Raw genomic sequence first — 26895 nt, 5'->3', positions numbered from 1 at the left:
CGAGTAAAGGCTTTGCCACATTCATGACATCTGTAGGATTTCTCTCCAGTATGAATTCTCTGATGATTTACAAGGCGTGAATTTTGACTGAGGACCTTGCCACCCACATTTGTAAGGCTTCTCTTCAGTACAAATCCTACAATAACTTTTGAAATGTGAATTTTGACTGAAGACTTTGCCATATATGTCATATTCATACGGTTTCTCTCCAGTATGGATAATCTGATGTATAGTGAGGTGAGAGGCCTGGGTAAAGGTTCTTCCACACTCATCATACTTGTGAGGTTTCTCTCCAGCATAGATTTTTTGGTGAATCCTGATGTCCGCCCATTGTCTAAAGGCCTTGCCGCATTTGGTACATTTGTATGGCTTCTCTCCAGTTTGAATACTCTCATGATGTCTAAGGTGGGACCACTTCATATAAGCCTTTCCACACTCATTACATTTGTAAGGTTTCTCTCCAGTATGAATTACCTGATGGTTAGTTAGGCTTGAATGCCCAATAAAGGTTTTACCACACTCATTACACTTGTAAGGTTTCTCTCCAGTGTGAGTTCTCTGATGGTCCACCAGACTTGAATTTTGAATAAATGCCTTACTACATTCATTACATTTGTTTTGTTTCTCTCCAGAATGAATCCTGTGATATTTTACAATTTTGAACTCTGAAAAAAAAGCCTTGTCCCACTCATTACATTTATAAGGTCTCTCTCCATTATGGATGACCTGATGTTTAGTTAGGTTTGAGCGCACGCTAAAGGCTTTGCCACACTAATTACAACTTGTAAGTTTTCTCTCCAGTGTGAATTCTCTGATGATTTTCAAGGTATGAATTTTGACTGAAACTTTTGCCACATATATCACATTTATATGGTTTCTGTCCAGTATGGATTCTCTGATGTCTAGTAAGGTGGAACATCCTGTTAAAGGTCTTGCCACACTCATTACATCTGTAAGGTTTCTCTCCAGTATGAATTCTATGATGACTTGCTAGGTTTCCAATTTGCCTGAAATCTTTGCCACATATATCACATTTATATGGTTTCTGTCCAGTATGGATTCTCTGATGTGTAGTAAGGTTGGTCATCTTATTAAAGGTCTTGCCACACTCATTACATCTGTAAGATTTCTCTCTAATGTGAATTCTCTGATGATTTTCAAGGTATGAATTTTGACTGAAGTCTTTGCCACATGTATCACATTTATACGGTTTCTGTCCAGTATGGATTCTCTGATGTCTTGTAAGGTGGGACCTGTAATTAAAGGTCTTGCCACAATCACTACATTTGTAAGGTTTATCTCCAGTATGAATTCTATGATGACTTGCTAGGTTTCCAATTTGCCTGAAATCTTTGCCACATATATCACATTTATATGGTTTCTGTCCAGTATGGATTCTCTGATGTGTAGTAAGGTTGGTCATCTTATTAAAGGTCTTGCCACACTCATTACATCTGTAAGATTTCTCTCTAATGTGAATTCTCTGATGATTTTCAAGGTATGAATTTTGACTGAAGTCTTTGCCACATGTATCACATTTATACGGTTTCTGTCCAGTATGGATTCTCTGATGTCTTGTAAGGTGGGACCTGTAATTAAAGGTCTTGCCACAATCACTACATTTGTAAGGTTTATCTCCAGTATGAATTCTATGATGACTTGCTAGGTTTCCAATTTGCCTGAAATCTTTGCCACATATATCACATTTATATGGTTTCTGTCCAGTATGGATTCTCTGATGTGTAGTAAGGTTGGTCATCTTATTAAAGGTCTTGCCACACTCATTACATCTGTAAGATTTCTCTCTAGTGTGAATTCTCTGATGATTTTCAAGGTATGAATTTTGACTGAAATCTTTGCCACATGTATCACATTTATACGGTTTCTGTCCAGTATGGATTCTCTGATGTCTTGTAAGGTGGGACCTGTAATTAAAGGTCTTGCCACAATCACTACATTTGTAAGGTTTCTCTCCAGTATGAATTCTATGATGACTTGCTAGGTTTCCAATTTGCCTGAAACCTTTGCCACATATATCACATTTATGTGGTTTCTGTCCAGTATGGATTCTCTGATGTGTAGTAAGGTTGAACGTCTGATTGAAGGTCTTGCCACACTCATTACATCTGTAAGGTTTCTCTCCAGTATGAATTCTATGATGACTTGCTAGGTTTCCAATTTGCCTGAAACCTTTGCCACATATATCACATTTATATAGTTTCTGTCCAGTATGGATTCTCTGATGTGTAGTAAGGTTGAACGTCTGATTGAAGGTCTTGCCACACTCATTACATCTGTAAGGTTTCTCTCCAGTATGAATTCTATGATGACTTGCTAGGTTTGCAATTCGCCTGAAACCTTTGCCACATATGTCACATTTATGTGGTTTCTGTCCAGTATGGATTCTCTGATGTGTAGTAAGGTTGGACCTCTGATTAAAGGCCTTGCCACAATCACTACATTTGTAAGGTTTTTCCCTAATGTATGCTTTCTGGTCTTGTGTGAGTAATGAAGGATGTATAAAATCATTCCTATATATATTAGAAATGCTGGTGTTGACACGAGGAAGATTTGTTTGAAGTAATGAAACTGAGGACCCACGGGTGACAGACTTCTCAATTTGATTACATTCATAAATTTTCCTTTCAATTTGAAATCCCTGCAGTTCAGCCAGATGCAACCAAAAGCTTAGTTCAAGCTGATTTTCAACTGGCTTATTTCCTGCATTCCTTCCATCACCTTGATCTCTTCTTCCAGTGATGTTTTTAATTTTAATTGCAGGTATTTCTCTGTAATTTCTCTCATCATTGTGACACTGACACTCAAAGTCATGAATATTTTGCTGCATTTCTCTGAAGTAAAAATCTTGGATGTCATGGATTTCATGTCTTTCCAACATCACTGCTTGGAATACTTTTCCTGTGCTATTGTTCTCTTTTGGTGGTAATTCCTTGATCATATGTGTAGGAGAGACATCTACAAGATATTTAAAAAACAGGTTTTCTATTAACTACAGTTGGCAAATCAGTAGTTCATATTGAAAAATATATCGGCCGGGCGCAGTGGCTCACGCCTGTAATCCCAGCACTTTGGGAGGCCAAGGCAGGCAGATCACCTGAGGTTAGGAGTTCCAGACCAGGTGGCCAACATGGTGAAACCTCATCTCCATTAAAAATACAAAAATTAGGGATTTGCTGGCAAGATGGCCAAATAGGAACAGCTCTGGCCTGCAGCTCCCAGCGAGATCGACACAGAAGGCAGGTGATTTCTGCATTTCCAACTGAGGTACCCACTTCATCTCACTGGAATTGGTTGGATAGTGGGTGCAGCCTACAGAGGGCAAGCCAAAGCAGGGTGGGGCGTCACCTCACCAGGGAAGTGCAAGGGGTTGGGGGATTTCCCTCCCTAGCCAAGGGAAGCTGTGAGGGACTGTGCCATGAGGAATGGTGCACTCTGGCCCAGATGCTGTGCTTTTCCCACAGTCTTCACAACCGGCAGACCAGGAGATTCCCTCCAGTGCCTATGCCACCAGGGCCCTGGGTTTCAAGCACAAAACTGGGTGGACGTTTAGGCAGACACCGAGCTAGCTGCAGGAGTTTTTTTTTTCATACCCCAGTGGCACCTGGAACACCCGTAAGACGGAACTGTTCACTCCCCTAGAAAAGGGGCTGAAGCCAGGGAGCCAAGTGGTCTGGCTTGGGGGGTCCCACCCCCACGGAGCCCACCAAGCTAAGATCTATGGACTTGAAATTCTCACTGCCAGCACAGCGGTCTGAGGTCGACCTGGGACACTTGAGCTTGGTGGGGGGAGGGGCATCCGCCATTGCTGAGGCTTGAGTAGGCGGTTTTACCCTCACAATGTAAACAAAGCTGCCGGAAAGTTTGAACTGGGCAGAGCCCACCACAGCTCCGCAAGGCCACTGCGGCCAGACTGCCTCTCTAGATTCCTCCTCTCTAGGCTGGGCATCTCTGAAAAAAAGGCAGCAGCCCCAGTCAGGGACTTACAGATAAAACCCCCATCTCCCTGGGACAGAGCACCTGGGGGAAGGGGCGGCTGTGGGAGCAGCTTCAGCAGACTTAACCGTCCCTGCCTGATAGCTCTGAAGAGAGCAGCGGATCTCCCAGCACGGTGTTTGAGCTCTGATAAAGGACAGACTGCCTCCTCAAGTGGGTCTTTGGCCCTCCATGTATCCTCACTGAGAGATACCTCCCAGTAGGGGGCCGACAGACACCTCGTACAGGAGAGCTCTGGCTGGCACCTGGCGGGTGCCCCTCTGGGATGAAGCTTCCAGAGGAAGGAACAGGCAGCAATCTTTGCTGTTCTGCAGTCTCTGCTGGTGATACCCAGGCAAACAGGGTCTGGAGTAGACCCCCAGCAAACTCCAGCAGACGTGGAGCAGAGGGGCCTGACTGTTAGAAGGAAAACTAACAAACAGGAATAGTATCAACATCAACTAAAAGGACATCCACTCAGAGACCCCATCTGAAGGTCACCAATATCAAAGACCAAAGGTAGATAAATCCACAAAGATGGGGAGAAACCAGCACAAAAAGAACCAGAATGCCTCTTCTGTTCCAAAGAATCACAACTCCTCACCAGCAAGGGAACAAAACTAGGAGAATGAGTTTGACGAATTGACAGAAGTAGGCCTCAGAAGGTGGGTAATAACAAACTCCTCTGAGCTAAAGGAGCATGTTCTAACCCAATGCAAGGAAGAAAAGAACCTTGAAAAAAGATTAAATGAATTGCTAACTAGAATAACCACTTTAGAGAAGAACATAAATGACCTGATGGAGCTGAAAAATGCAGCATGAGAACTCCATGAGGCATACATAAGTATCAATAACTGAATTGATCAAGCAGCAGAAAGGATATCAGAGATTGAAGATCAACTTAATGAAATAAAGTGAGAAGACAAGATTAGAGAAAAAAGAGTGAAAAGAAATGAACAAAGCCTCCAAGGTATATGGGACTGTGTGAAAAGACCAAATCTACATTTGATTGGTGTACCTGAAAGTGATGGGGAGAATGGAACCAAGTTGGAAAATACCCTTCAGGATATTATTATAGGAGAACTTACCCAACCTAGCAAGACAGGCCAACATTCAAATTCAGGAAATACAGACAACACCACAAAGATACTCCTCAAGGAGAGCAACCCCAAGATACATAATCGTCAGATTCACCAAGGTTGAAATGAAGGAAAAAATGTTAACGGCAGCCAGAGAGAAAGGTCAGGTTACCCACAAAGGGAAGCCCTAAGACTAACAGCAGATCTCTTGGCAGAAACTCTACAAGCCAGAAGAGGGTGGGGGCCAATATTCAACATTCTTAAAGAAAAGAATTTTCAGCCTGGAGTTTCATATCCAGCCAAACTAAGCTTCGTAAGTGAAGGAGAAATCAAATCCTTTACAGACAAGCTAATGCTGAGATATTTTGTCACCACCAGGCCTGCCTTATAAGGAAGGAAGCACTAAACATGGAAAGGAACAACTGGTACCAGCCACTGCAAAAACATACCATATTGTAAAGACCATCGACACTATGAAGAAACTGTATCAACTAATGAGCAAAATAACCAGCTAGCATCATAATGACAGGATCAAATTCACACGTAACAATATTAACCTTAAATGTAAATGGGCTAAATGCCCCAATTAAAAGACACAGACTGGCAAATTGGATAAAGAGTCAAGACCCATCGGTGTGCTGTATTCAGGAGACCCATCTCACGTGCAAAGACACACATATACTCAAAATAAAGGGATGGAGGAATATCTACCAAGCAAATGGAAAGCAAAAAAAGCAGGGGTTGCAATCCTAGTCTCTGATAGAACAGACTTTAAACCAACAAAGATCAAAAGAGACAAAGAGGGGCATTACATGATGGTAAAGGATCAATGCAACCAGAAGAGCTAAATATATATGCACCCAATACAGGAGCACCCAGATTCATAAAGCAAGTTCTTGGAGACCTACAAAGAGACTTAGACTCCCACACAATAATAGTGGGAGACTTTAACACCCCACTGTCAATATTAAACAGATCAATGAGACAGAAAACTAACAAGGATATCCAGGACTTGAACTCAACTCTGGACCAAGCAGGCCTAATAGACATCTACAGAACTCTCCACCCCAAATCAACAGAATATACATTCTTCTCAGCACCACATCGCACTTATTCTAAAATTGACCACATAATTGGAAGTAAAACACTTCTCAGCAAATGCAAAAGAACGGAAATCATAACAAACCGTCTCTCAGACCACAGTGCAATCAAATTAGAACTCAGGATTAAGAAACTCACTCAAAACTGCACAACTACATGGAAACTGAACAACCTTCTCCTGAATGACTACTGGGTAAATAATGAAATGAAGGCAGTCTTTGAAACCAATGAGAACAAAGACACAACATACCAGAATCTCTGGGACACATTTAAAGCAATGTGTAGAGGGAAATTTATAGCACTAACTGCCCACAAGAGAAAGCGTGAAAGATCTAAAATCAACACCCTAACATCACAATTAAAAGAACTAGAGAAGCAAGAGCAAATAAATTCAAAAGCTAGCAGAAGACAAGAAGTAACTAAGATCAGCGCAGAAGTGAAGGAGATAGAGACACGAAAAATCCATCAAAAAATAGACGAATCCAGAAGCTGGTTTTCTGAAAAGATCAACAAAATAGATAGACCACTAGCCAGACTAATACAGAAGAAAAGAGAGAAGAATCAAATAGATGCAATAAAAATTATAAAGGGGATATCACCACCAATCCCACAGAAATACAAACTACCATCAGAGAATACTATAAACACCTCTACACAAATAAACTAGAAAATCCAGAAGAAATGGATAAATTCCTGGATACATACACCTCCCAAGACTAAACCAGGAAGAAGTCGAATCCCTGAATAGACCAATAACAAGTTCTGAAATTGAGGCGGTAATTAATAGCCTACCAACCAAAAAAAGTCCAGGACCAGACAGATTCACAGCTGAATTCTACCAGAGGTACAAAGAGGAGCTGGTACCATTCCTTCTGAAACTATTCCAAACAGAAAAAGAGGGAATCCTCCCTAATTCATTTTAATGAGGCCAACATCATCCTGATACCAAAACCTGGCAGACACACAACAAAAAAAGAAAATTTCAGGCCAATATCCCTCATGAACATCTATGCGAAGGATATGAACAGACACTTCTCAGAAGAAGACATTTATGTGGCCAAGAAACATATGAAAAAAAGCTCATCATCACTGGTCATTAGAGAAACACAAATCAAAACCACAATGAGAAAGCATCTCATGCCAGTTAGAATGCTGATCATTAAAATGTCAGGAAACAACAGATGCTGGAGAGGATGTGGAGAAATAGGAATGCTTTTACACTGTTGGTGGGAGTGTAAATTAGTTCAACCATTGTGGAAGACAGTGTGGCAATTCCTCAAGGATGTAGAACTAGAAATACCATTTGACCCAGCAATCCCATTACTGGGTATATACCCAAAGGATTATAAATCATTCTACTACAAAGACACATGCACACGTATGTTTATTGTGGCACTATTTACAACAGCAAAGACTTGGAACCAACCCAAATGCCCATTATCCAGAAATATTAGTTTCTGGATAATGAAAATATGGCACATATACACCATGGAATACTATGCAGCCATAAAGAAGGATAAGTCCATGTCCTTTGCAGGGACATGGATGAAGCTGGAAACCATCATTCTCAGCAAACTAACACAACAGAAAACCAAACACTGCATGTTCTCACTCATAAGTGGGAGTTGAACAATGAGAACACATGGACACAGGGAGGGGGAACATCACATACCAGGGCCTGTCGAGGGGATGGGGAGGTAGGGGAGGGATAGCATTAGGAGAAATACCTAATATAGATGACGGGTTGGTAGGTGCAGCAAACCTCCATGGCACATGTATACCTATGTAACAAACCTGCACGTTCTGCACATGTACGCCAAAACTTAAAGTATAATAATTTTTTAAAAAATACAAAAATTAGCCAGGTGTGGTGACATATGCCTGTAGTTCCAGCTACTCAGGAGGCTGAGGGAAGAGAATTACTTGAACCTGGGAGGCAGAGGTTCCAGTGAGTTGAGATCTCACCACTGCATCACAGCCTGGGCAAGAGAGCCAGACTCTGTCTCGAAAAAAAAAAAAAAGAGGACCTCTCCGTCTAGTGCCATTCCAGACCTGAGTAAACAATCTCAGAAAACCCCGTGTACTCCCCTGTAGCGCACACTGCAATCTGTGGCAAAAGCAGAACAGAAGAAATGACTGAGGCTGAAAGACTTCGACAGACAGAGAGGGCTGGAGACAGCACCATGAGGTTTCCGGAGCCCCAGATGCAAAGGAGGAGCTGCCAATGTTTTCCCGTCACCTGATTAGGTCTCCCAAGTACAGGAAATGGGGCAGAACCTGAATAGGTCAAGGGGGCAGGTCCATGGAGGCCTCAGCTCTGATCTGTATAGACAGAGAACTGAGCATCAGACGCAGTCAGGTACAGGAGAGATCACAGGAGACCTCTTGGACACAACCCTCCCTGTGCCCCTCAGAGTGAAGAAACCAAAGAGGTCACAGAAGCCACATGACAGGGTGTTGTTCATCATGATAAAGACTTTGCCTTTGTCACTGTTGGAGCTGCAGCGCCATGGGAGTGTGAAAGGAGAAACTACTACACGTCAGAAGAGCAGAGGGATAAATGAGGGCAAAGAAAGGTTTCCATTGAGAGCTCACAGGATTTAAACCCTTTTTGTTCCACAGAACTCTTCAACTCGGAAGGAGTTACCTGAATACTAATGGTGCAGCGTCTTCTCTGTCCATTTGAGCTCTTACCTGTGTTCACACCTTTGATGCATTCCCAACCATTTGATGTTTTTGTTATTTTCACTTCACTCTCCACAGTCCAGGGCTCTTTCCCTTGCCCCAACATGGAGGTAATAACTCATTTCAGAAAGAGAGATTCCTGCTTAGAAAAAGAAAGGAATGTAACGTGCTGTGGCTTTTACAGAATCCCAGCCCTTTGTTTAGAGGAGGAAAGAGGACATTACAAATGGATCTAGAAAAATATTTCACAAATCCACCCACTGAATATGCCTCCTTCTGAATGTTTAGGGAACGTGGTAGGATGAATGCCTCCTTCTGAATGTTTAGGGAACGTGGTAGGATGAATGCCTCCTTCTGAATGTTTAGGGAACGTGGTAGGATGAATGCCTCCTTCTGAATGTTTAGGGAACGTGGTAGGATGAATGCCTCCTTCTGAATGTTTAGGGAACGTGGTAGGATGAATGCCTCCTTCTGAATGTTTAGGGAACGTGGTAGGATGAATGCCTCCTTCTGAATGTTTAGGGAACGTGGTAGGATGAATGCCTCCTTCTGAATGTTTAGGGAACGTGGTAGGATGAATGCCTCCTTCTGAATGTTTAGGGAACGTGGTAGGATGAATGCCTCCTTCTGAATGTTTAGGGAACGTGGTAGGATGAATGCCTCCTTCTGAATGTTTAGGGAACGTGGTAGGATACGAACATCGAACTGTCCTCTAGGAAGTACTGAATCACAAGCAAAGGGGTAGAAAAGAGCAAAGTGGATTTTTTTACTTTTTCTTTTTTTTTTTTTTTTGAGATGGAGTTTCGCTCTTGCTGCCCAGGCTGGAGTGCAGTGGCGCGATCTCGGTTTACTGCAACCTCCGCCTCCTGGGTTCAAGTGATTCTCCTGCCTCGGCCTCCCAAGTAGCTGGGATTACAAGCACTCGGCACCACACCTGGCTAATTTTTTGTATTTTTAGTAGAGATGGGGTTTCACCATGTTGGCCAGGCTAGTCTCAAACTCCTGACCTCAGGTGATCCACCCGCCTTGGCCTCCCAAAGTGCTGGGATTACAGGCGTGAGCCACCACGCTGGCCCAAAGTAGATATTTTTAAAGTCTACCGTAGGGTTTATTTCTACTTAAGCTCTGGAACCACCAATGATATATCTTGAAGGAGGTAGATCATTTGAAAATGGGATAATTAAGTCCAGATGCTGCACTATTAAGCTTTTCATCTGAGAATTAACATAGCTTCAGTCTTAATTGAGCAATGGAGGGGCTCCCAAGAGGCACACAGGGAACATGCAGAGATACAGCAGAGCAGATCCCAGCTTCTGGAGGGGCATTATCCTCACCCAGGGAGACCAGGTTCCTGTAGTTCTCCAACATCACGTCCCTGTACAAAGCCCTCTGAGCAGAGTCCAGGCATTTCCACTCCTCCTGAGAGAATTCGATGGCCACATCCCTGAATGTCAACCTTCCCTGATATGAAAAAACACATTTCACCAAGAAGTCATGGGGAGAGCTATTATCTTCACACAAAATGACAAAAAGAGAGGTATAAGTCAATTTAGTTTAAATGAACGTTCTGGGAAATCCATGGAAAGGTATTTTCAGGCAAACTGTGTCTGAAAAACACATTTTACCAAGCACATGGGGGAGAGTTATCATCTTTACATAAAATGAGAAAAAGAGAGAATTGTATTGATTTACTGAAGGGAGAGTTCTGGCAGATCCATGCTACGGTATTTTGGGGCATTTAGGGATGTTAGGAAGAATATTAGGTATGTCTCCCTAATTGCATTTTATTATACTCTTCTGTAAGAGCTTATGATATCTTCTAAATAACTGTGGATTTCTCTTTCTGTAGACAATGGAAGAAACGTAGAAATAAACAGTCAACACACAGCTATCTCTATAGAAGTGCTAGACATTATGTTTGACACACAAAGTGATATTCAGTATCTGGAGGAGCCGGAAGAAGTGTGTTGTCTTCAGAGATGACAATGTCCATGGTGTCTTTAAAGAAAGAAAGGTCAGAATCTAAAAAGTGTGGCCGGACGTGGTGGCTCACGTCTGTAATCCCAGCACGTTGGGAGGCCAAGGCTGGTGATCACGAGGTCAAGAGATTGATATCATACTGGCCAACATGGTGAAACCCCGTCTCTACTAAAAATACAAAAATTAGCTGGGCGTGGTGGTGCACGCCTGTAATCTCAGGTACTCGGGAGGCTGAGGCAGGAGAATCACTTGAACCAGCAGGTAGAGGTTGCAGTGAGCCGAGATCGCGCCACTGCACTCCAGCCTGGGCAACAGAGTAAGACTCCGTCTCAAAAAAATAAATAAATAAAATAAAAATACGGAACTGATTTATGAAATGGTGATGTTTCGTCTATAAAAGCCATAGGATAGTTCATCCATACATTCATGCACACATATATACATAAATGTAAATTAACAAAGAGAAAACATGCCTCTCAATGACATACTTTTTATGACTTTTTCATTATCATTTTTCCTCATGTGCATTTCAGCATCTTGGGGACAGTAAAGTGTATAAGTTGTGTTTAACTTAGTTTGTCAACATTATGTTATATAATGCCAATAAAAGAATGGTAAAAACATGAAAAAAATATTTAAAACTTTAACTCCAATCCCTATGACATAGTTATAGTCAAACTACAAATAAAATTCTATCCATTTAAATTTAAATATTTAGGCTGGGCGCAGTGGCTCACGCCTGTAATCCCAGCACTTTGGGAGGCTGAGGCGGGAGGATCACCTGAGGTCAAGAGTTCGAGACCTTGGGGCCGGGCGCGGTGGCTCACGCCTGTAATCCCAGCACTTTGGGAGGCCGAGGCGGGCGGATCACGAGGTCAGGAGATCGAGACCATCCTGGCTAACACGGTGAAACCCCGTCTCTACTAAAAATACAAAAAATTAGCCGGGCGTGGTAGCGGGCGCCTGTAGTCCCAGCTACTCGGGAGGCTGAGGCAGGAGAATGGCGTGAACCCGGGAGGCGGAGCTTGCAGTGAGCCGAGATCGCGCCACTGCACTCCAGCCTGGGCGACAGAGCAAGACTCCGTCTCAAAAAAAAAAAAAAGAGTTCGAGACCAGCCTGGGCAACGTGGTGAAATGGCGGGCACCTGTAGTCCCAGCTACTCGGGAGGCTGAGGCAGGAAAATCACTTGAACCCGGGAGGCAGAGGCTGCAGTGAGCCAAGATCGCACCACTGTACTCCAGCCTGGGTAACAAAAAAAACAAAAAACAAAAACAAACAACAAAAAAAAGAAAAATGAATTAAAAGCCTCAACATATGACCTAACATGATAAAACTCCTAGAAGAAAGTGTAGGAGAAAAGGTTTGCGAAACTGAATTTCGCAGTCATTTCTAAGATATGACACCAAAGACACAGGCAAGAAAAGCAAAAATATACAAATGGGACTACATCAAACTTACAAACATCTCTGCATCAAAAGAAAGAATCAAGAGACTGAAAAGCAACCTCCAAGGATGTGCTGAAAATGACGTAAAGAATCTCCTTCTGTTAGAGATTTAGATTGTTTTCTGGCCGGGTGCAGTGGCTCACACCTGTAATCCCAGCACTTTGGGAGGCCAAGGCAGGTGGATCACCTCAGGTCAGGAGTTCAAGACCAGCCTGGCCAACATGGTAAAACCCCATCTCTACTAAAAATACAAAAATTAGCCCGGTGTGGTGGCAAGCACCTGTAATCCCAGCTACTGAGGGGTCCCAGGCAGGAGAATCGCTTGAACCCAGGAGACGGAAGTTGCAGTGAGCCAACATCGCACCATTGCACTCCAGCCTAGGGGACAAGAGTGAGACTTTGTCTCAAAAAAAAAAGAGATTTGGATTGATTTCATATTTTAAAATTGGTGGAGCCAGGCGTGGTGGCTCACGCCGGTAATCCCAGCACTTTGGAAGGACGAGGCGGATGGATCACCTGAGTTTGGGAGTTTGAGACCAGCCTGACCAACAGGGAGAAACCCCGTCTCTCCTAAAAATACAAAATTAGCCGGGCATGGTGACACATGCCTGTAATCCCAGCTACTTGGGAGGCTGAGGCAGGAGAATCGCTTGAACCTGGGAGGCAGAGGTTACAGTGAGCAAAGATCACACCATCGCACTCTAACCCAGGCAACAAGAGTGAAACTCCATCTCAAAAAAGAAAACAAATCAGTGCTAGAATAAAACACCCTCACCTCACTAAGGTGTTTCTGAACTTTCCATTCCATTCCAAATCATAACAATTCTGGAGCCAAAAACATACAGATTCATGTATTTATCTTCGAATGTATTCTTAAATCAGACAGACAATGTGCCAGAATTCCCCTCATCAGCCTCCTTTCCTGGAATTAGCAGGTACTTGTGCGCATTAGTACATGACTTCCATGTGCAGCTTGTCTACTCGTGGTCCACAGAGACCTCACAGTGCATCCAGATGTGGCCGCTAAACAATCCCTGTTGCCTAACAGTCCTGACAGTATGGGGCTCACATGCCGTGTCCATCCATGTATGGGTGTGAGCCCTTCCCAGGACCATGCCCAGTGGGGCCTCTTCCCAAGTTCATATCAGTGGGTCACAGGCAATGGAATCTAAGTGAAATGAGAGGGACTGAGGGAAGGCACGGGTGAGTGCGAGCAAACGTGTCAGGCAGGATGCTTCAGACTCAAAGAAGATTTGCAACTCCAAAGAATGAAATTTCAGAAAGGAAAGAGAAACAGAACAAGCTGGGCACGGTGGCTCCCGCCTGTAATCCCAGCAGTTTGGGAGGCCGAGGCGGGTGAATCATGAGGTCAGGAGTTGGAGACCAGCTTGGCCAACATAGTGAAACCCTGTCTCTACTAAAAATACAAAAAATTAGCTGGGCATGGTGGTGGGTACCTGTAATTGCAGCTACTTGGGAAGCTGAGGTAGGAGACTCGCTTGAACCCAGGAGGTGGAGGTTGCAGTGAGCCAAGATCACACCACTGCACTTCAGCCCAGGCGATAGTGCAAGACTCTGTCTCCAAAAAAAAAAAAAAGGGGGAAACAGACCAATCCACCAAGAATATCACTTTACTTGAGAAAGAGCCATCCCTGTCTCCTCTTTCTTCTCTTCTGGACTTCTTCCTCAGGCCACATGAGTCTTTAAAGGTTAATCTGGAATGTGAAGAAGAAGTTATTTAATGCCTAGAATTAACACACCCCCTTCCTGTGCCTCGACCACACACACAGGGAAGACACCCGTGCAAAGACAGTCCTCTGCCACCGACTGCACCAGGAGGAAAAAGAAACTTGTAGGAAGAAGAAACTTGTAGGAAAAAGAAACTTGTAGGAAGACCAACAGGTGAGTCTGTAACCCCTTTCTTCAGAACCCATTCCCCTCCTAGAGAGGCCCACACGCACGCTGCAGCGGTGGGGAGCTGGGCTGGACTGAGCTCCCCTTCAGGGTGCACACCTGGCCTTGAGCAAACCTCATGCAGAGCACAGCCACCCTCACATCCCTATGGATCCCAGGCTGAGCTTAGGCCTCAGAAATGGAGGAAACAGTCTGTAATCCCAGCACTTTGGGAGGCCGAGATAGGCGGATCACCTGAAGTCAGGAGTTCGATACCAGCCTGGCCAACATGGTGAAACCCCGTTTCTACTAAAAATACAAAAATTAGCCGGGTATGGTGGTGCGTGCCTGTAGTCCCAGCTACTAGGGAGGCTGAGGCAGAAGAATCGCTTGAACCCAGGAGGTGGAGGTTGCAGTGAGCTGAGATTGCCCCATTGCACTCCAGGCTGGGCGACAGAGTGAGACTCCATCTAAAAATTTTTAAAAAAAGAAATGGAGGACACAGAGCCTCAGTATCAATGCCAGAGAGATTAGAATCAGCTGGGGTAACATAACTACTATCAAGGCTGGACTCCAACCCCATTACATGAATGGAAAACTCAGGTAAAGAGGCACAAGAGTTTTATTTGCAAAATGACTCAGTACTCTCAAGTCAAACCAGGATTGAGCTCCACTCAGAGGGAGTGTGAAATAACAAGAAATATATTTTTGGTCTCTGCCCCTGGTTCCTGGGACATAGATCCTAAACCCCTCACAGAAAGGGGTGTTAGGAGAATCTTTGGTTCTCATATTTGGTCTTTGACCCCGGGTCCTTGTGCAAAGCTCCTAAATCCCTTGGAATTTCCTACATGATAGGAGTGTTTTTGTTCTAATGAGGCAAGTCTTGGTGGGCTCCTGGATAGAGCCAGTTGCCAGAAAGACTAAGCCATGATTAGAAGCTTGGAGATTTCAGCTCCATCACTTATTTCCCAAAGAGTGGAGCATGCTGAAGACTGAGTTAATAATCTCTCATGCCTACAGGATGAAGCCTCGATAAAAGTTCCTGATCTATAGACTTCGGAGAGCTGTCTGGTTGATAAACACATCTGAATGCCAGGAGGGTGGGTGCACCCAAATCCACAAGGACAGAAGCTCCTGTGCTTAGAACATTCTCAGACCTCACCATACATATCTCTTCATCTGGCTGCTCATGGGTATCTTTTATGATATCCTTTATTAATACACCAAATCCTCACTTGATGTTATCAATAGATTCTTGGAAACCGGAACTTTAAGTGAAATGGCAACCTTTTTCCTCATCTACATAAAAAATGACATCGAATGGCCAAGTGCGGTGGCTCACACTGTAATCTCAGCACTTTGGGAGGCCAAGGTGGGCAGGTCAAGAGGTCAGGAGATCGAGACCATCCTGGCCAACATGGCGAAACCCTGTCTCTACTACAAATACAAAAATTAGCTGGGCATGGCAGCACATGCCTGTAATGCCAGCTACTAAGGAGGCTGAGGCAGGAGAATCACTTGAACCCAGGAAGTGGAGGTTGCAACGAGCAGAGACGGCACCACTGCACTCCAGCCTGGTGACAGAGCTAGACTCCATCTCAAAATAATAATAATAATAATAATGATAATGATGACATTGAACAAAACAACGTTATTTGAGGACCTGCTGTATATCATTTCATTCATGACCCGGTTTCCAAGAACCTGTAGAAAACATGAAGTGAGAAATGACTGCACAAAAAATCAGTAAACATAAGTAAGTGCTTCCAGCAGTCCTGTGAGCTGTCCTCACAAGTTAAACCCAAAGAGGGAGTCATGGGAGCCCCAATATATAGGTCAGTTTTAAGGACAGGTGACAACCTATTACTTTTGACTGACGTCTGAAGTGGCGGGGGCGGGGCAGGGGGTTGGCCTTGTGGGACTAAGACCTTAACCTGTTGGATCTGACTCTAACTCCAGGCGCACAGTGTCAGAATTGAATTGAGTTATAGGACACGCAACTGGTGTATACTGGAGAATCGCCTAGTGTGTGGGAAAAAAACTCCCACACATTTGCTGTCAGAAGTGTTATATGTTGGCTGGGCGCGGTGGCTCATGCCTGTAATCCCAGCCCTTTGGGAGGCCCAGGCGGGCGGATAACCTGAGGTCAGGGGTTGGAGACCAGCCTGGCCAACATGGTGGCCCCGACTCTACTGAAAATACAAAAATTAGCCGGGCGTGGTGGCACATGCCTGTAATCAGAGCTACTCCGGAGGCTGAGGCAGGAAAATCGCTTGAACCTGGGAGGTGGAGGTTGCAGTGAGCTGAGGTTGCGCCACTGCACTCCAGCCTGGGTAACAGAGGGGGCGACTCATTCTCAAAAAAAAAAAAAAAAAAGCATACTGGGTGTCACCGAACAGGCCCAGGTCACCTCCTCCACCATGAGTGTCACAGGACAAGCCCAGCTCACCTTCCGACCACGGGAGGTGACTGCCTAGAGGGGCTTGGGAGCTGAAGGCCTTTCCTGAGAAAGATTTCAGGTGAGAAAGACAAAGGTGGCACCTTAGGACAGGGGTGGGGTCTGCAGAATCCCAGAACCAAGTAAGGACGCGGCCCCTCCGGACTGAGGCTGCAGCGCTGCGCACCAGGGGCCGACAAGGGCAGGTCTTGGAGAACCGGATAGACCTGAATCCACCTTGCAGGTGAGGGCTCTAAAAAGTGCTCTCCCGGCCAGGCGCGGTGGCTCACGCCTGTAATCTCAGCACTTTGGGAGGCCGAGGCGGGCGGATCACGAGGTCAGGAGAAGGAGACCATCCTGGCTAACACGGGTGAAACCCCGTCTCTACTAAAAAAAATACAACAAAATTAGCTGGGCGTGGTGGCGGGCGCCTGTAGTCCCAGCTACTTGGGAGGCTGAGGCAGGAAAATGGCGTGAACCCGGGAAGCAGAGCTTGCAGTGAGCCGAGATCGCGCCACTGCGCTCCAGCCTGGGCGACACAGCGAGACTCCGTCTTAGAAAAAAAAAAAAAAAGTGCCCTCCCGCGTGGCGGGAAGAAAAATCGGTAAAGGATTTTAGGCAGCAAAAGACACGAAAGGCCATGTTTACCTAGCGCAAAGCAGTAAGACCAGATTCAGGAAGTAGCCTTAGAGCGATTTTAACCCAAAGGGAAAGCGATCTCCGCATTCTCACAGCAACGTCAGAATTTACCTGGGGTGGAGGGCGCGGTGTGGTCATTTTAAGATCTGTAGGGACCCCTCCAGACCCGGGGGATGGAAGAAGGGGGACTGCGAAGCGCAGATTTAATCTAGAGAGAGCGAAACTCAGGCTCGGCGGCGCAGCCTTCACTCCCCGCGATCCGCTTCCGGGTCTACAGAAAACCGCTCGCAGCGGAGACTGGGCGGCCTGGGGGCGGGGAAGGGGCGGGGCCTGGCCAGGGAGAGACCGGCAGGGGGCGGGGCCGGGGGGGAACTGAGGCGGCCTAGGGGCGGGGCCTAGGCGGGGCGCGACCGGCACAGGGAGTGGGCCGGGGAGAAAACGTGAAGGGTGGGGCGGGGCCTGGACAGGCAGGGGGCGGGGCCGGGAGGGACCTAAGGAAGGCGGGTGGGAACCTGCGTTTCCAGCCACCTGGTTCCCAGAGCGTCCCTATTTTCTGGGTTTGGGAACACAAGTCTATTTCGTGTCCTGCGGAGCAGTTTTGCTTTCTGCTTATTTTAAGTTAATGTTTCAATTTTAAGGTAAACCCTTAGAGTTATGTGGGCCATCTCTGTTGGAAACTAAGACGTTTTCCTAAGTTGCAAACTTAAGTTGCTCAACTATTTTTAAAAAGTTACTGCTTTTTCTAAAGCAAGAGTTAATGTCACCGGTATTAGCCCTCCTCGCTCCACACCCCAGGTATTTACCATATGAAAATCTCTGCAACTGTGCACAGGGCTGACTCTCTCCCTCCATGGTCAATGGGTGTAGAATGGGGAGGGGATTGCATTAAGTTCTGTTGCGAGGTGACTTGAAATTACTTACACATTCTGCCCAGGCAGAGTTTTGCATTTCACATTCTAGTTTGCATACCCTTCACAGACATTTTCAGGGCTTTTTAGTTAAGTTGCTTAAATTAATTCAAATTGCAGAAACTTTCCTGGATTCAATCTACCCCAAACCGACACCCCCAGAGATGCCAGATCCCCACCCAGAGTTGCTTCAGTCTCACTAGCAGCTCTTCTGTCCTACCTGCTGGCAGAAATAACCATTTCAACGTGAACCATTTCAACTTCTGTCCCATTCGCTGGCAAAAATACCTTTTAACGTATTTTACCGTATTAACGTATAAGTTTAACCATTTCAACTTTCTTTTGCCCAAGATTCCTATTCCCATGGTCAGGTTGGGATCTACCCTCAATAATAACTATGGTGGCCCAGGGCGTTGTAATCTGTGTGCAGCGTTGAGCACCAAGGCTCTGTGTTCTGCGTTTCTGATTACATTTTTTAGCTCTAAAATTTCTCTGTTTCTCCTTTATAGCTTCTGTCCCTATATTGATAGTCTCATTTTGCTCATATCTTGTTTTCCTGATTTCCTGTGGTTGTCTTTGTGTGCTCTCCTCTTAATTCATTGACCATCTTGTGACTCTTATTTTCAATTCTTTGTCTGATAATTCACACGTCTTCATTTCTTTAGTGTCAGTTTGTGGTGGTTTCATTTGTTCCTTTGTGTGGATCATGTTTCCTTTTCTCCTTGAATGTCTTGTTATCTTGGCACCTCAGCATTTCACTATCAGCCAGTCCTACTTTTTTATTTCTGGCTTCCTTCAGGGAGGACCCTCTCTATTCAGCCTGACTAGAGATTCTGGAAACCTCTGAAGCCTTTTCTGGGAATGTGTCGTCTCTGGGCTTTTGCTTGTAGTTACCTGAGAAGGTTTGCCGGTTTTTCTTCAGGAGAGCTCCTGTTGACAGTCTGCAATTCTGCAGTCCCTGTGTTTTCATGGTAAGCTGTGGTCTGGTTCTCCACCTAGTGTCTGCCTGCGTTACTGCAGACTCTCGTTTATGTTGCTTGCCTTTGTTCTCAATGGTTTCCCTGACCTGGCATCCTGTCACTTTTGATGGTACTTCTGTTACTTAACTGATTCTTTAGGTTTAATTGTAATTGTTGAGGGTTTTTTTGTTTTTGTTTTGTCTTTATTTTGTTGAGATGGGGTTTCACTATATTGCCCAGGCTGGTCTTGAACTCCTGGGCTCAAGCACCCCTCCTGCCTCAGGCTCTCAAAGTGCTGGGATTACAGGTGTGAGCCACTGCTCTCAGCCTAACTGTAATTCTTAGATGCCTGGGTTCGGGGCTTGCTCTGTCATTTCTAGCTCTTGGACCTTAGGCCAGTTTCTTAGCGTATCTGTGACACAGTTTCTTTTTTTTTTTTTTTTTTTTTTTTTTTTTTTGAGACGGAGTCTTGCTCTCGCCCAGCCTGGAGTGCAGGGGCGCGATCTCGGCTCACTGCAAGCTCCGCCTCCCGGGTTCACGCCATTCTCCTGCCTCAGCCTCCCGAGTAGCGTAGCTGGTACTACAGGCGCCCGCCACCACGCCCGGCTAATTTTTTTGTATTATCATTAGAGACGGGGTTTCACCGTGTTAGCCAGGATGGTCTCCTGGTGACCATCGTGATCCGCCCGGCTCGTGATCCGGTCCTGACCTCGTGATCCGCCCAGCTCGGCCTCCCAAAGTGCTGGGATTACAGGCGTGAGCCACAGCGCCCGGCCGACACAGTTGTTTCCTAGTAAGACAGGAAAAGCTCTTTTTCTCATGGGCTATTATGTTGTCATTTGAGTTAATACAGGTAAAGTATTCCGAATAATGCCTTGCACATAGTGTTCAGAAAAGTCAGTCATTGCTATTGCCATTATCATCACAGTTTTTACTTCTGGCCAGTGTTTCTGTAAAGCCACTGTGGACCTTGTCACCTCAGAAGACATCATTCGTGCTTTAGCTTATCTAGATACTGAATATCACTTAGTGTGTTGAAAATAATATCTAACACTTCTATAGAGATCAGCTTGTGTTTGGGTTTTTATTTGTCTATTTATTGTATTGTCCACAAAACTGAAAACTCCACACAGATTTAGAGGCTATTATAACTAGTTAGGGAAAAGTACAATAAAACAGAATTAGGGAGACATAACTTGCTCAAAAATGCCTTCACGCCGGGCGCGGTGGCTCACGCCTGAGATCCCAGCACTTTGGGAGGCCGAGACGGGCAGATCACGAGGTCAGGAGTTCGAGACCAGCCTGGCCAACATGGCAAAACCCCATCTCTACTAAAAATACAAAAATTGGCCGGGCGTGGTGACAGGCACCTGTAATCCCAGCTACTCGGGAAGCTGAGGCAGGAGAATCGCTTGAACCCGGGAGGCGGAGGTTGCAGTGAGCCGAGATCATGCCATTGCATTCCAGCCTGGGCGACAAGAGCTAGACTCTTGTCAAAAAAAAAAAAAAAAAAAAAAAAAACCTCACATATTCGTATTTAAGAATATAGGAAACACTGATTCAGTTTCTTCTACTGTTCTCTCACAACACAGAATGCTACCGTTAGCCCAGAGGTACTGGGTTTTCCCACACACACCAAGCAAGCAATCCTGCCACAGACACCAGGTGCGTGTTCTCTCATTCCGTTCCATTTTGCCGGGACATGGCATCAGATCCCACACGTTGAGGGCTCAGTCCCACAATAGTGCACACATTTCAATGCCAGTCACAAGCACAGGTTGTGACTTGTGCTTACAGATCAGATATAAATCCAGGAGTCCCTTGACCCCCTCCTCAGGTTCAACGAAGTTGCTAGAGTGGCTCACAAAATACAGGGAAACACTTTACATAGATTTACGTATTATAAAGGATATTACAAAGTTGACAGAAGAACAGCCAGATGGAAGGGATCAGTGAGGTGAGGCATGGGAGAAGGGGCGTTGAGCCTTGGTGCCCTCCCTGGGTGCACCACGCTGCAGGAGCCTCCCAGTGTTCACCTATCCAGAAGCTCCGCTGAATCCTCTCCTTTTGGGTTGTTATGGAGCCTTCATTACATATGCATGATTGCTTATATTACTGGCCATTGGTTAAACTTTTAGATAGCCTAAGTTTTGTTTTTTTTTTTTTTTAGGAGAGACGAAGTCTCACTCTGTCACCCAGGCTGGAGTGCAATGGCGCGATATCGGCTCATTGCAACCTCCGCCTCCTGGGTTCAGGCCCCGCCCCGGCCCCGCCCACCCTATGCTCTCAGTCCCTCCCAACGCCCGGCCTTTCCCCACCGCAACCCGCCCCTTTGCCTACTGCGCGGGCAGTTTCTTGCAAACCCGGAAGCAGATCTCTTGGAGTGAAGGCTGTTAGTCGCCGCGTGAGTTTCCCTCTATCTAGATTAAACCTGCGTTTCGGAGTCCCCTGCTCCTCCGTACCCGATGTCCGGGGGTTCCTATAGCCCTTAAAGTCCCCGCACGGCTCCCTCCATTCCATGTAAATTCAGACGTTGCCGCGAGACTCTGGGGGTCGCATCGCTTTGGGTTAAAATCACACAGGCTGGTCCTGCCCGCGGTCTTTCGGCCTTCAGACCATGCAGACACCTCCTTTCCTGCGCCGTTTCCTGCTTAAAACCCTTTACTTAAAACCCTGCGCCCTGTGAAGTCCTCATCTGCGAAGTGGGTGCAGGATTTTACCGTCCCCTAACCTCGCCCTAGTCGGTTACTGGAGCGTTAGCGCCGCAGCCCCAGTCCCGGGGAGGCCGCGCCTCTGCCTGGTTCTGGGATCCTGCATACCCCACCCCTCTCCTAAGGCGCTGTCGCCCCCCACCTCTCTCCTCCTCGTGCGGGGCCCTGCTGCTCCCTAGGCCTCCCCTTCGCAGTCACCGTTTCCCCTGAGCCCGCGCTGGGGAGGTGCCCGGGGCTTGTCCTGTGATACCCGGTGTTCTTGCCTGCCCAGCTCCACCCGCTGGAAAATGTGCTCCTCCAGGATCCAGGTGTCTTACTCCAAACCCTCCCTGTGAATGTGTGGGCCAAGGGGATCAGGAGACAGAGAGAGGGGCTGAGAGAAAAGTAGAAAAACGGAGACAGAGGAAAGAATGAGGGGAACCAATAAACATGGCAAAGTAGAGGATGGGTCAGGATTTGCAGAGACAGTAAGGGCGAAAGAGGTCGCTGAGAAAGTAACGGGATGGAGAAACAACTGGAGAAATGTAGAGAAAAGCTCGATGTCTAGAGAGATGAAGGACAGCAAGGTAGGGAGAGGGGCAGCTCCTCAGACAGAGAGTTAGGGAGAGGAGCGGGTATTTGGAGCCAGGACAGACAGAGCAGCGTGGTGCTGGGACAGCAAGAAGGGGCAGCCCGTGACAAGGAGAGCAGAGGGAGAACCACAGCAGGGGGAGACCTGGGATCTGGGGGTGCCAAAGAGTGGGGACAAGGAAGTGAAACAGGGAAGAGGGGATTTAACAGGGAGAGCAGAGATAAGGGAAGAAAGAGGCAGAAATATATGGAGATTGGGGACAACCAAAAGACTGGGGTGAAAGAGGAATAAGAGGTGAAACAAGTTGCAAGAATGGAGCAGAACAAGTGGAAGAGAAGGAATAGAGGGAAGGAGAAACAGCAGGAGAAGAGAGGGGCTCAAAATGAGGAGCAGAGACCCAGGCTGAAACACAGAAAAGAAACAAGGAGAGAGAAGAAGAGAATGAGAGAGATGTACAGAATGAGGGAGGGAAACACACAGGAAGGAAGAAAGAGGGGGACTATGGCCCAGATGCATGGTGGTTTCATTGGATATGGATAATTACATCATGATATATTGATTTCTGTATCCATAATCTAACAAATTTTTTTTTCTTAAGACAGAATCTCACTCTATTTCCCAGACTGGCGTGCAATGGCACGATCTCGACTCACTGTAACTCCGCCTCCTGTGTTCAAGCGATTCTCCTGCCTCAGCCTCCCGAGTAGCTGGGATTACAGGCATGCACCACCATACCTGGCTAACTTTTGTATTTTTAGTAGAGATGGGGTTTCACTATGTTGACCAGGCTGGTCTCGAACTCCTGACCTCAGGTGATCTACCCACCTCAGCTTCCCAAAGTGCTGGGATTACAGGCATGAGCCACTGTGCCCAGCCCCTAATAATCTAACAAATTTTATATGTATATATTTTATTTCTGTTATGGAGATGCTGGTGAGAATCACAAAAGTTTTGTCTATAAGACATGTGCATTTTATACTTCCTGGCATCAGAGGTTAGCTTCTATTTGCAATCTCTGTTCTACCAGAGGGCAGTGACTTGACTCATTCAGTTATGGGTCATCCTCTTTCCTTTTCCCAGGATGGGGTAATGTGTAGGCAAGTGTATGAGTGAGGAGGAAAAACCAAAGTGTTTTTCCCACTCTCATAATCAAGTAATGAACGCTCAACAAAGAATGCATCGCCTCTCATCACCAAAACGTGTGGGGTGGGGATTTCTCCTCACCAACACGCAGTTCTTCAACAAACACTACCTGACTGTCCAATAATTTAATTCAATTCGGACACTATCTACCCAGAGTTAGCATTAGATCCCACTAGTTGAGGGTTCCCACTTCAGATACCAGCCCCAAGTCCCAGATTCGGAGCTTCGGATCCATTGAGTATAAATTTGGGATTCTCCTCATCCCTTCCTGAGGTGCTATTAATTTGCCCGAGCAGCTCATAGAACTCAGGGAAACATTTTCCTTGGTTTACCCAATTGTTTTTTGTTTGTTGGTCTGTTTTTGAGACGGAGTCTTGCTCTGTCACCCAGGCTGGAGTGCAATGGCACGATCTTGGCTCACTGCAACCTCCGCTTCCCGGGCTCAAGCAATTCTCCTGCCTCAGCCTCCCAAGTAGCTGGGATTACAGGTGTCCACCACCACGCCCAGATAATTTTTGTATTGTTAGTAGAGAAGGGGGTTCACCATGTTGGCCAGGCTGGTCTTGAACTCCTGATCTCAGGTAACCCACCCACCTTGGCCTCCCAAAGTGCCGGGATTACAGGCATGAGCTACCGCACCCGGCCTACCTAATTGTTATAAAGGATACTACGAAGCATACAGATGAATGGTTTTAGCAAGTTAATTGAATCCAAGGAAGGGGTTGAGAGAATCACGGTATTTATCTGGTGAGAGTGTAGCCAACAGCTACTAGTAGCATGTAGCACACTGAGATCTTCACCTGGGAGAACTGACAGTGTCAGAGTGGAGTGAAATTGTAGGACCCACCACTGGGCGTGCACTGCACAACTGGTCATTGTGGGAAAAACTGCACACATTTTGGTGACTACAGGTGAAGTATTCTGGGTTGAGTGTGACAATAGTATGAACAGTTTAATTTTTTCCTGTCTCAAACAGTAAAGGGAAGAGCTCTCCAACGGGCCCACCCACCTGTCTTAAGGCCTGCGATCTCAACTCAGGAGGTACTGGGAATGGTCTGTCCCTGCTCTGGGCTGTTGCTGGCTGTGGGTGGCAAGCCACCCAGGCGCCAAGGCAAGAGACAGAGAACACGAGCTGTTCCAGTATAATAAAATATAAAACAAGAATAGTTATACCAGATATAGATCTTAGATATGATTATATATGAATATCATTAATCATTAGTTTGTAGCAATTACTTTTTATTCCAATATTATAATAATCCTCGCTCTATAATCATAGCCTAGGAAAAACCAGGCCATACAGAGATAGGAGCTGAGGGGACATAGTGAGGTGTGACCAGAAGACAAGAGTGCGAGCCTTCTGTTATGCCCGGACAGGGCCACCAGAGGGCTCCTTGGTCTAGCGGTGACGCCAGCGTCTGGGAAGACGCCCGTTGCCAGGCGGACCGTGGTCTAGCGGTAGCGTAAGTGTCAAATGAAAACACCCGCTACTTAGCAGACTGGGGAAGGGAGTCTCCCTTTCCCCGGGGGAGTTTAGAGAAGACTCTACTCCTCCACCTCTTGTGGAGGGCCTGACATCAGTCAGGCTCGCCCGCAGTTATCCGGAGGCCTAACCGTCTCCCTGTGATGCTGTGCTTCAGTGGTCACGCTCCTAGTCCGCCTTCATGTTCCATCCTGTACACCTGGCTCTGCCTTCTAGATAGCAGCAGTAAATTAGTGAAAGTACTAATAGTCCCTGATATGCAGAAATAATGGCGTAAGCTGTCTCTCTCTCTGTCTCCTCTCCCTCTCTGCCTCGGCTGCCAGGCAGGGAAGGGCCCCCTGTCCAGTGGACACGTGACCCACGTGACCTTACCTATCAATGGAGGTGACTCACACGCTTTACCCTGCCCCTTCTGCCTTGTATCCAATAAATAACAGCGCAGCCCGACATTCGGGGCCACTACCCGTCTCCGCGCATTGGTGGTAGTGGTCCCCCGGGCCCAGCTGCCTTTTCTTTTATCTCTTTGTCTTGTGTCTTTATTTCTACACTCTCTCGTCGCCGCATACGGGGAGAGACCCACCGACCCTGTGGGGCTGGTCCCTACAGCTGGCTCTTCAGTTTTGCACCACAGTCTCAGGACGGTGTGGCTCCCTCCTCCACTGTGTCAACTTTTACTTCAAGGGAATTATTTTGATGAGCATATCCAGATTCGTGGTCTTGTCTATTCACACACACACACACACACACACACACACACACACACAGAAAATAAAGCCTTTCTTTCTCATCTACTCTTTCAACTTTAAAACAAAAAATAAGGCTGGGCATGGTGGCTCACGCCTGCAATCCCAGCACTTTGGGAGGCTGAGGCAGGCAGATCACCTGAGGTCAGGAGTTCGAGACCAGCCTGGCCAACATGATGAAACCTCTTCTCTACTAAAAATACAAAAATTAGCTGGCTGTGGTGATGTGTACTTTTAATCCCAGTTACTTGGGAGGCTGAGGCAGGAGAATCGCTTGAACCGAGGAGGCGGAGCTTGCAGTGAGCTGAGGTCACACCACTGCACTCCAGCCTGGGTGACACAGTGAGACTCCATCTCAAAAAAAAACAAAAACCCTCAACTACTTTTCCTTCTGTAGTAAGTTCCCCTCTTCTATGCTCTATTTAAGTGAATAGTACACAAAAACTTCCTTGTGTTCTTTTTTTTTCTTTTCTCACTTTCTCTTCTGTTTTCCTGGCTTTAAGGACATACCATTAACCTTTTTAAACTGTTTGTTTTCAAGTTTTTGATACCTTGCTGATCACGTCACGCTTTCCTCTTCTGGTGTCTCTTGATTTTTCTGTTCCCTAAATGTGGACTATACACGGCTTACTCCCTGAGCTTCTTGGTTCCTGTCCACACCCACTGTGGGTGGCAAGCCACCCAGGTGCTGATGCAAGAGACCGAGGACACGAGCTGTTTCAGTATAATAAAATATAAAACAAGAATAGTTATACCAGATATAGATCTTAGATATGATTATATATGAATATCATTAATCATTAGTTTGTAGCAATTACCCTTTATCCCAATATTATAATAATCCTCCCTCTGTAATCATAACCTAGGAAAAGCCAGGCCATACAGAGATAGGAGCTGAGGGGACATAGTAAGGTGTGACCAGAAGACAAGAGTGTGAGCCCTCTGTCATGCCCGGACAGGGCCACCAGAGGGCTCCTTGGTCTAGCGGCGACGCCAGCGTCTGGGAACATGTCCGTTGCCAAGTGGACCGTGGTCTAGCAGTAGCGTAAGTGTCAAGGAACAACACCCACTACTTAGCAGACCGGGGAAGGGAGTCTCCCTTTCCCTGGGGGAGTTTAGAGAAG

General features: G+C 46.1%; 3 protein-coding genes across 6 annotated transcripts in view; 2 read left to right on the top strand and 1 right to left on the bottom strand.

The window, feature by feature from the left end:
* ZNF677 (zinc finger protein 677) overlaps positions 1-11184 on the top strand; it is a 51438-nt gene extending 40254 nt beyond the window's left edge. The window contains exon 6 of one of the 2 annotated variants that reach the window (XM_063802234.1): positions 10708-11184. In XM_063802234.1, the coding sequence (XP_063658304.1) occupies positions 10708-10841 (134 nt within the window). In that variant the 3' untranslated portion in view covers positions 10842-11184. The remainder of the gene's footprint in view (positions 1-10707) is intronic. The other variant, XM_063802235.1, reaches the window with a different exon arrangement.
* Positions 399-17566, bottom strand: LOC100610781 (zinc finger protein 665-like). 3 transcript variants are annotated; one of them, XM_063802220.1, is made up of 5 exons: positions 17365-17566; positions 13920-13999; positions 10193-10319; positions 8868-8997; positions 399-2976 (listed from the first exon to the last, which is right to left on the bottom strand). In XM_063802220.1, the coding sequence occupies exons 4-5, from the start codon at positions 8962-8964 to the stop codon at positions 776-778; spliced, it is 2298 nt and encodes a 765-aa protein (XP_063658290.1). In that variant the 5' UTR covers positions 8965-8997; positions 10193-10319; positions 13920-13999; positions 17365-17566; the 3' UTR covers positions 399-775. The 3 variants fall into 3 exon arrangements, with proteins under 3 accessions (XP_063658290.1, XP_024207742.2, XP_063658291.1); XM_024351974.3 differs by lacking the exon at positions 8868-8997; XM_063802221.1 differs by lacking the exons at positions 13920-13999; positions 17365-17566 and adding an exon at positions 13742-13913 and having other exon boundaries at positions 8868-10319.
* A 3877-nt stretch (positions 17567-21443) lies between these two features.
* Positions 21444-26895, top strand: part of ZNF665 (zinc finger protein 665) — a 28136-nt gene continuing 22684 nt past the window's right edge. Inside the window, 1 exon segment of the mRNA XM_054672588.2 lies at positions 21444-21524. The gene's annotated coding sequence lies outside the window, so the exon portion shown is untranslated.

Source organism: Pan troglodytes, chromosome 20 (assembly GCF_028858775.2).
Source record: "Pan troglodytes isolate AG18354 chromosome 20, NHGRI_mPanTro3-v2.0_pri, whole genome shotgun sequence".
Lineage (NCBI taxonomy): Eukaryota > Metazoa > Chordata > Mammalia > Primates > Hominidae > Pan > Pan troglodytes.
Note: the sequence above shows the minus strand (reverse complement) of the source record. Positions and strands in the feature narration are given on the sequence as shown.